This window comes from Brachionichthys hirsutus, chromosome 4 (assembly GCF_040956055.1).
Source record: "Brachionichthys hirsutus isolate HB-005 chromosome 4, CSIRO-AGI_Bhir_v1, whole genome shotgun sequence".
Lineage (NCBI taxonomy): Eukaryota > Metazoa > Chordata > Actinopteri > Lophiiformes > Brachionichthyidae > Brachionichthys > Brachionichthys hirsutus.
The window spans coordinates 7303480-7314180 of NC_090900.1; the positions used below are offsets into that span (position 1 = coordinate 7303480).

At 40.2% G+C, this 10701-nt stretch overlaps 1 protein-coding gene across 1 annotated transcript; it reads right to left on the reverse strand.

Moving 5' to 3' along the window:
* Positions 1-1852: 1852 nt before the first annotated feature.
* cep78 (centrosomal protein 78) lies at positions 1853-10239 on the reverse strand. Its single transcript, XM_068760831.1, has 16 exons — positions 10229-10239; positions 8895-9163; positions 8628-8803; positions 8198-8270; positions 8001-8104; positions 7741-7915; positions 7514-7627; positions 7212-7276; positions 7003-7105; positions 6233-6350; positions 5985-6027; positions 5450-5593; positions 5268-5345; positions 4873-5051; positions 3745-3913; positions 1853-2462 (listed from the first exon to the last, which is right to left on the reverse strand). Exons 1-16 carry the CDS (start codon positions 10237-10239, stop codon positions 2025-2027), a joined length of 2259 nt encoding a protein of 752 aa, XP_068616932.1. The 3' UTR covers positions 1853-2024.
* Positions 10240-10701: the final 462 nt, after the last annotated feature.

Here is a 10701-nt window from a genome sequence, read left to right on the forward strand (position 1 = left end):
GTTACACTGATGTTTGACATCGGGCACCTCTTGCATAAAGATGTCAGTTAACATGTCAGAGTTGGTGAATTTGAAGGTTTGCTAAAGTGTTTATACAAGGTCAATATTTAATTAACATTTAAGGCCACAATTAGAGGCCAGACCGTCCAACAGGTAGTGTCAGGTTACAGTGTTTCAAATCAAAAAGTGTCTTGTCGTTTTGTGCACAGGGGAAAAAAGGAGGAAATACATGGTGCAGTGGTGGCGCTTAAAATGAACCACGTGGACAGGAAGGTCAGCAAATAGGTCATTCGTTTTTTCTACTTAGCCGTCATTTGAGGCAATACAAATATCTAAAATTGACCAAAACTCTGGAGTGACCAAAAGTCAGCTGTACTGAGACAACGGTGAGCTCTACGCCTCCATAGCATGTTTGATTAAACATGCATTTATGTGGCATTTACATTTAAAATCTGTCCTTCCTTTGATGTCACTGTCCCGACTCATCTGTCCTCTGAGGGACAGTTTCTCCAGTCTTTTCTTTAGTGACAACAAAAAAGTTGCAAGGTCAACTAACAGACGTCATTGGTTTTACGGATAACAGTGTTTGTTGAGAGGCTGGTGCATCATGGATGTAGGTTTACTGAATGTCCCCAGAGTTATGTAATAATGAAGCAACCAATCCTTCTCCGCTGAGAGGAGGCGTAACCGGAAATCCTTCAATTTGATCTGATGATGTCTCATATTTGACTATTGAAACATAGCGATCATGAGATCAATTCTTTAATACAGAACTTTCATTCATTTTCCAACCGCTCTGTCCGTTATCGGGTCGCGGGCCAAGCTGGAGCCAATCCCAGCAATCAATGGGCGAGAGGCGGGCTACACCCTGGACAAGCCGCCAGTTCATTGCAGGGCAACACAGAGACAGACAATCAGCCACACACACACAATCACACCTACGGGCAATTTAGTGTCACCAATCCGCCTAAGCTGCATGTTTTTGGTGGTGGGAGGAAGCCGGAAAACTGGCGGCTTGTCTAGGGTGTACCCCGCCTTGACTGCTGAGATTGGCAGATTTTCTTGAATAAAACAATGACTTCTGTTTCCTTAAAGCAGTTTAGGTCTTGCTTCACACTAAAAGTAACTTTCACCGTCACTCTGCAACATTGTCGTGTTTACATTCATTTTTAATAGGAATCACTAAATAATTTTTAGTGGAAAAGCGTTAGGAAGACATACATACAGAAATAGGTCAGCCTTTAATCAAGTTTACAGCAGCAACACCAGCTCAAGCAATGCTGGAGAAGGAAAACTCTTCAGTTTTAAACATGTAACAAGTCCTTTCAACAGTCACAGAGATCATCCTTTAAATTGAATAAATGCATATAAAAAATGTGGTTGTGAAGCTTAGGTCCAGCTACGTGTGTGAAACAGGTTTCTGCAACAACTGTGTTGTGTGATGCTGTGGAACTGTTTCACATCAGCCCTCAGGTAACACAGACTGCTGTCCTGCATCGTCCCTGACGACACAGTTCAATGTCTCCTGATTACCCACTGGCGCATGCACAACTAAGAACAGATGTGACAAATATTTGAACAACAAATAAGAAACATCTATTCTGGTATGATAACATTTAAATACATTAACTAAAAACAGGCATCTGGAGAAATCAAATCGTTGAAAGTTGAAAGAGCCGCTTTATTGTTCACTACTCGCTTTTACGAGGGAAACAGTCATACACCATAAAACAAATATCTGACCTCCTGCAAACCACAAAGGTCATGCATTAGCCCCCCTTCTTTGTCTCTCAGGACAAGGAGTCCAGAGCTTGTTTCTAATTCTTGTCTCTAGAATACACAGTTCTGCTGGTTTCTGCATTTCAATAGGAATAGGAAATATTTAGCAGCACATTTAATAGAATAAGCACATACAAACAAACCTGTCCCTTTGCACACAGGATGCTGAATATTCAGAAGGATTCATTGGCCTGCCCTCCCAGGCTGCCCTGAGACCTGACGTGCTGCAGGGTCTCCCTACCGGGTCAGGCTGACCCTTCTGATCCTGACTGATTGGATGCCACCAGGCTCCATTTTGAATTCACCCTAGAGCTGACTGATTCAGACTCTGCTTTAACGCTTGATCTTTCAGACCATCCACCATGAGAGCTGTTACTTCTGTGAGAGTCACTTTTACTACTTGAGTGGCTTAAAGGCATCTGAAAAGTTTTACCAAAGTAAATATCATCCAAGGAATGTTTGCTGTGGGAACTGCACTCTGAAGCGGAATCACACTGGGCGACTGTCTTTGAAAATCGATTTGGTTTCGAGCCATCACTTGCATCAGGGTCTAATGTAGGTATAGAGGCTTGATTGACGGTCACGTCTGACAGCATGTTGCCTTGATAGGACTCCCTGACAGACGGGAGCGTTCTGGAAGTATCGGCTGGTTTCCATGGGGGCGCAGGTCGGACCTCACTTTGCTAAACATGCAAAATAAAGTTTTAATGGGGAAAAAAGAGCAACGATTGCATTAATCACTTAAAATGACTGATAGTGAACAGATAACACCCGTGTAATGAGCAACATAAACTTATGGGATATGCCCGTTGCTTGTCCTATGAACAGGAACTTAGTTATTCTCCAAAGCATTGCACAACAAATTCGTTCTTACTGTGGGTGCATTATTCTGAATATATGTGATGGAGAACCTTCAGATTCAACTTAAAATCATTATTTTAGAATATGTAAGTATATGGAATGCACAATAATTTATGACTTTCCACAGAAAGACAAACATTTTCAATTTGTAGAAAAGGTCAAAGGTCACCAAAAAAGTCTAAAAAAAATCAAGTCGTCAGGAGTTAATTCATTCAACACTGGACTTGTTGCTGTGTGAAGTTTGGTGAAACTAACGCTTGAGAGTAATTTAGAGAGCATACAGCAGAACTGTCTCCATTAACATGTTTGAGTAGAAGGTGCACATGGTTTCTCAGTAGTTCTTAATGAGGCAATAACTGAAACCAGTTGTTCTGCCCTGTAGCCTCATTTCCAAATATTAAGCTACATAATATCATGTGAAAATACCATGTTAGGCACACACTACTTTTTGTGCAGGAGTTTGCACATTGAAACAGTAAAATAAATTGTTTAAAGCCTCCAACACTGATAACGTTCTTTCATTCTGATCTGAGCAGAGACAATAAATGAGATAATGATTGAAAAACAAAATCTCATTCCAAAAGGTTTTTTTTTTTTTTATAATACAAATTATAAAGACCTGTGCATTTCTTTCACTGAATAAGTGTCGTCTATGAATGGAGTATTCAATTCAGGTATTCTTTAACCAACGTATTCTCATAAAATGTTTAGTTCTTTCTTGTCAGAAAGTGTGTTAACTGAAAATTCTTATTTAGATGAAAGAAAGGGCAAGTATCGGCCAAAGCTGAGACAAATCTAATATTTGTACTGAAGCGTCTCATAAGCTTCAGGCTTCAAATTGAGTTAAAGAAAAACACATAGCTTCGGGAGTTCCTTGCTACGCAGCAATGCTCCCTTGTCAGCATTAGCGTGACTGATGACAGCTACACTTGGGACTATGATACGGAAAGCTGACCTTTCCTTGTGGTTGTAATTATGTGTTCAAGGAGTGGCAAACCACATTTGTCTTCTTTGTGGTGAACTAATTTTAGACTTACTGCTAACATGACACTGAATTACAGCTGGAGATACATGCCAACGTTTTCCAAACATCACTTTACTTACCTTCAAAAAGGATGAACAATTATTCTTTGTCCCAACATCCTGAAGGTCCTTTCTAGTTAGTGATACAGTGCTACCAAAATATGGTTCTCTTGTAGAGGAGAGCTGAAGTCTTCCCAGAGACTGAAAATCAGACTTGTCAATTCCAGCTATCGATGGTAGCTGGCCAAGGCTTAAAAGAATGGGGGGAAGGGATGTAAACCATTAAAATGGAAACGGTACAGGGTCTCATATACATTTCATTCTTTCACAAATGATGTACAGTATATGCAAAAACAATCTACAATATTTAATTGGAAAACTTTCACAAATGTTGCATTACAATAATTAGGAAGGTGGATTGAATAGGCAATAAAATAAAAGTAGTAAAAAAAAACAGTAGTCATGGGCATCCATGTAAGTCAGTTTATGATGTGGTCATTACCTTTTTAACCAGAACAAGGCGGCGCGGTGCCGAAGTAATAAGCGCTGTTGCCTCACAGCAAGATCACAGGTCACAGGTTCGAATCGACTTGCTGCCTTTCTGTGAGGAGCTTGATTCCTTTCTATGCAGAGTTTGTATGTTCTACCCCCAAAAAACATGAGATGAATTGGCTACACTAAATTGCCCTTAGGTGTGTGTGTGAATGCTTGTCTGTGTTTGTGTGGCCCTGTGATGAACTGGTGGCTTGTCCAGGGTGTAACCACGCCTCTCGGCCGTTGACTCACGTTGACCCGCGACTCGGACAAAAGCAGGAAGATGAATGAATGAACCCAGACCTCTGCTGCCCTCTACAGGTATGGATACACTATCTCTAAAAATGTGAACATAGTGGGACTATCAAAACTAGGCCTTACTGCTCATAAACAGTTGCATAAATGCATCTATATTGCAATAGATTAACAATCTAGTCTAGTTAGACTTAGAACAGGTAAAGCTGATGTAAAGTGTGTGTGTGTGTGTGGGGCGGGGTGTCTGTACATCAGGAGGACATTTTTGTTTGCTTTGCGTTATATATTGCCTCGGCTGTTTTGCTGTTTGTGGACCAAAAATAAGAAGCTCTTCTGGTCCACAAACTAATGTGGATTCAAATGAAGATGGATAATCCCAGTGAAGAAAGAAACACCGTGAGTCAGTTTTTAAATACACACCCAGCGTCTCTTAGAAGATCCAGGAAGGCATGGAATTTGCTGAATGAGTTCTCAATGCTTTGGAGGACTACCTCATCTTCGAGACCACTAGCACAATGTGCTGAAGCAGAGCCAGTGGCGTTGAGTGCCTCTGATAGGGAGAGGTTTGTGTTACGCAGACGAGCATTCTCCATCTCAAACTGAAAATACAATTGAAAAAGACTGGATATAAATAGTTCTTTAGCTCAGAAAAATGCATGTCTGGCTTTGAGACATTGCCACCTATCACCATCAATGATAAAAAATAACTTTCATGACATAATAATCACTTCCTTTGGCAATATAACTACTGGAATTATCAATAAAGTTGCTGTACAGGAAATAAAATAGAATACAGCAGAAATGAGACTCATTACCTCCATGACTCTTGACTCAGCTTTCAATCTGGCTCTGCGCTCCTCTGTCAGCTGAAGACGACACTCTTTTAGTGCCATCTACATGCAGAACACAAAAATCATCAAGTCCAAAAGCTTTGCCCTCGTCTTGTCTACAAAACCACATTTATGAAAGCTCCAGTTCCTTCAGTAATAAATCTTACCTGCAAATGTCCGATGTGCTGTCTGGTGATCTTGTCCTGGTAATGAAGAGTAGATGGTTTCTGCTCCACTTCTACCAGAACCTCTTCGTCTTCTTCCCCTCCCTCTGAATCTGACTCCAAAGTAATCTTCACAGTAGCTGCATCCTAGTGTCAAACATGTACTTCACTGAGTATACGCACATTGTTAAGGACTAATGTACTGACTTTAAAGACCTTTTTAATACCTCCGAAAATAAATGATCCTTCAACCACCTCTCGGCAAAGTCAACGCATAAACATATCGCAGCAACAATACAGTTGTATACGCCCAAGCATTCATTCTGCCCATATATACTTCAACATCCCCTACAACAATTCTTGAAAGTATCTCTCATTTTAACTGATGAAGACAAAAACAGGTATGACTTTAAATTTCTCATCTTCTTTCTACCATGGAAAGTCTGGCCAAGGCAAAAAGAAGATAATCAAATTCACAAGTAACTGAGATAATCTGGATGTAATACAGTGTACGGTAAATAATGAAAATGAATCCCACCTGGAAGCTTTGGTTATTTACACAAACTCCAGGCGCCATGCCTCTGCAAAAGATTTCAATTGGAGACAAAAATGCTAAGAATTCATTTTAAAGCCAACCACAAAATAAGAAAGTCTTAATCTAACTTTATATTTTTGTCTGATCACTGCTGTAAAATAATAAACATCACTTCTTAAATGTATAGAGTAAATGGGGAAAAACCTTTCTTTTTTAACCACAAGTAAACTGGTCTGACAACATCTGCTCACCTCTGGCGTCCAGCTCGAGCAGCAGCACGCCAAGGCACATAACGGGAGAGGGAACACGGCTTCTGTGTCTTAGCAACGCCTGGGCTTCTCCCTTCAGGAGAAGTTTTTTCCCGAGGGTCTGCGCCAGAGAGAGAGAGCGCCATTTAAAGACATGGAAATTCATGAAGGTATGTGCTATGAACCACAGGGAACGGGTATTGAAAAGTGGTGCATGGATATGAAGCCTCTCATGCACATGAATGATTGTCTATGTGTGGGCCTGCGATTAACTGGCAGCTTGTCCAGGGTGCACCCCCCCGCCTCTCGCCCGTAGTCAGATGGGATAGCCTCCAGCAGACCCGTGAACAGCAAGGCGGATAAAGCGGCTGTCGTCAGCAATAATTATTGACAGACCTTCAAATTGATCTAGAATCCACGCCTACACAATTTAAATTATATTTTGTCCAAGATCCATCCACTACACAAAATCAGACCAAAGACAATAAATGCTACACGGTCGTTTGCCTTCGCTGCAGACGTGTAGATTTGTATTTTAACAAATGAGAAATTTGCAGTTTGGGTCTGTGGATATTTTTGACACTTACAGTGATGAAAAAAGATCATTTTATGAGCCTAACGAGGTTCTGAAACAAAATCCAGTTTTAATAAAAAGAAGATCAGATAGAGTCTCCTCGAGTGAGTTTAGTCTCACTGCGGTAATGATTTCAAATCAGTCAGGAGCCAATGTTTAAGTCGCGCTGTAGCAGACAAGAACAACATGTTTCCCACACCTATTCTGAACGTAGTGTTTCCTCTGCTTGCACTGGGTGGCACCAGTCTCTTCGGACCAGAAGCTCTCTGTGGCTCTTTGGCTGCAGGTTTGATCCAGCAGTACTGCAGAGCATCATATATTAGACACAATCCACGGACACTTCAATAAGAACTTGTATTATTTTGTCATATACCGGTACTTTCAAATGTGACGTTTCCTCACACTGACCTGTGATGAGCGACCATTAGCATTCATCAGCACTTTCTCGATCGCAGTTTTAACAAGGACCTTGTCTGTAAAGGAATTAAAATAAAACCAGCGCAATAACAGCATTAAATTAATAATAGTATAAAGCAATATAAGCATTTCACAATATAAAAACTCTAACTACTGGAAACATGATTGGAATTAACATCCAACATAAAAAAAACACGAGCTGAGGATGCAAGGTTCTACACGCCCAATACAAAGTGCTGTGCAGAATACACAACATATCAATAATTATGTATTTGTTTACGGTAACTCCTTACCAACTAACGGGTTATTACGAATATCTAGTACATGAAGAGTAGAATTGGTTTTCAAGGCCTCCAGCAAACGCCGAGCTCCTTCACTGGACAGACCACACCTCTGCAGGTCCACAGCTGTTCAACAAGTCACAAGACAAAGACAGATCCCTAGTCTCAGGAAAACGGTGACAGAAAACAAACATTTTTCGGTCTCACTATATCTCTGTCAAGGCCAAACACCTACTAACCTTTAACCCAGAGGTCTTCTGCCAGCTCATGTGCAAGAACAGCAGCACCTCGGTCCCCAATTAAAGTGTTACAGCTAAGGGTGAGGCGGCGGAGACCACCCATTCCCTCAAACTGTGGCTGTTGATACCGCAGAGACTCCGCCCACGCTGTACCATGCCTCTGCATTGCCTGATGCTGAGAAAAAGCATTTCACAGGGTTTGGGTTTAGCATCGATAATTATCTAAGATAGAAAACACCAACGTAGAAATGACAGCACACCTTGATGATGTTGGCCATATGTTCTACTCCCCTCCAGGTAAGATTGCATCCTGTAAAATCTACTGTCCTGATGCTTGTAGAATACTTGACACTTTGACAAATGACTGAAACAAGAAAATAGGAGTTACGATGATAGTATGCTGTAAACAGCGTAATATTGTGAACGCTTTCACAAATAATACTAGGAATATATTTACCCTCTAATCCCTCATCAGAGATTGGGCAATTAGCCAGAGATAGGCTCTCCAAGCAGAGAGCCTTTGCTAACCCCTGGAAGAAGATCAGAATCGTCCTTTTTAGTTTTCACCAGGATTCAATATTAAAGAAAGCACAGAAAAAGTCCCAGTTGTATTTCTAATTTACAGTAGAGAGAAAACACCTTGCAATGATAAAACAGTGGATAAAGATGTTTTAATTGTCCCCTGAACAGAATCAGCTCCAGTGTTTAATGTGTTCTTTCTTGTCTCAACCCTTTCATTAAAATCTGATCAATACCGTCGATTTTGCAGGAATCCTGCTTTCAGACAGACCAAATAATGCAAATGGAAACCAAACTTTTTTTTTAGTAGAAGAGGAAACGACAGAGACAAAACAAGATGCTGTAAATAATATCAAACAGTTTTGTACCTTTGTCAGTGTTATGAGGTCCCTCTCTCTCAGCGGAAGCCCATTCAGCTGCAAACTCTTGAGGGTAGGAGAGAGAGTCAGACACTCCCTGAGGGCCTTGCATAACTTAAATCTCATATCCTTTGAGCGGATGGCTGGGAACTTCTTTCTGATGTTAGACTTATAGTATCTCCTATCTGAAATTGAAAGTGATAGGATGTAGTGTTTATAGTTAATATTTTAAAAGAAAATGTGATTCCGATGCATCAGCTTCATTTTCCACCCTACCTGCATCTCCAGATCTCAAACTAGCTTGGTTTGCACTGCTTATGGCAATGTGGTGCAGATGTTTGTTGATAGAGATGGCACTCAGGATGGGTGACCAGTCTGTGAATTTGACTCTGTCTCCATTGAAGTCCAGTATCCCTTTGTCAAGGTTCAGCTTAACAGCAGGGAGAGGGACTGACTCCTGTCTGGCACACGCAAAATCGTAGTATGTCAGAAAATCCTGGGCGCCTTGCTGCCATGTGGGAGTGTGGTCTTCAGCAATCTTCGTCCTTGGAAAAGAGTCATTTTAGAGGCAAGAAGCATTTCTGACACCAGCTTGGAAAAAACTACTTTGTTGACCACCTTTTAACCTGTTAGATTCTGTGAAGTCGTCAGATGTACTAAACATTCATGATATAGTTGTAGTTTTAGTAATAATAGTAGTAATCACATAATTCACATTAATAATAAGTGTAACACACAGTCAGTTAATATACATATAATGTATTTGGATATCTATTTTTTACTGTATATACATATACATTATATATATATATATATATATATATATATATATACATACACAATTTTAAGAAAAAAAATATTAAATTCCCATTGAGCATTTCATTTATTGGCAAAATAATGTTTGCAATAACCAAATCACACAACAGTTTAAATAGATCAATACAACAGATTCTAAAGTGTTGGGGATTTTATTTACCGTTCAACACAAAATGCTGTATTTAATGTCTCCTGCAAGCTCAAATTCATTGAAACACAACATTAGCATCCCTCATAAGAGCGCACATTTACTAAATAGATGTTGTTATCACCAGCAGCCAATCTTCACATCAAGGAGGAAAGAATGGAGCATATGCTAAAGGTGGCTAAGTGACCGCTGGGCGTCGCTGTTTCAACGGGTTATCGCAGCAAGCATCAGAATAATGAATAATAAGAATAATCACAATTATCATTGTGTTATATTTAAGAAAATGCATGTAGTATCTGTCACGCCGAGGTATTTACAATAAATGTAATATTCACAACAGGGGTTGAGTAATATTGCTTCTAACTACTCCATAGGTATATTCGTAGTTGACCAGGAAGAACAAGGGATAGGCATTTTAATAGCTCCAATAGCTGAGCTTTGATCTAAGCTGATAGTTCAGACTTAAAATAGACTATTATCCACATCTATTGTCCCATCAGTCCGCGGTTAACACGCTAAGCTCCTAACAACCGTCACTAAGTTGACACTCGCAAGTCTCTGGCTACTAACAAGCGATCAATGCTTTCGCTGCACGCCAGTGCATCGTGAAATGCTTCAAATCGAAGTAGATTTATTTTTTGTTTACCTTGAAGACATAACTCGACTTGTGGGCCTCGTCCAGGCTTCGCATGAAGAAGGTTATGACGATAATACACCGCTCAAAAGTGGCGCTGCTGTGGAGTGGAGTCTCGCCCACTTCTTTTCTTCTTCTTCACTAAGGGCATGTGTGTCGAAGGATCCAGACAGCTGGCTACTGCCGCCTATCGAAGAAAAGGCGAAGTACAGAAATGCCCGTATGTAAATGTCGTAATTCAAGAGTCATACTGTGCAGTATAATGTACAGTAATGATTTGAACGAAGTATCCTTATACCGCGCGGTGTAAATCAGTTTTACAAAAATAGAAGAGTCCAGAAGTTAAATGTGTGTGTATGTTTGAAGTTCATAATTATCGTTTAATGCAGAGCAATGCAAATCTGCAACCTGAATAGGAATTCACTTTTTTTTTATTATTATTATTTCTATCCCATAAAAAGAGACTTTTTTTTTTTTTTTACATC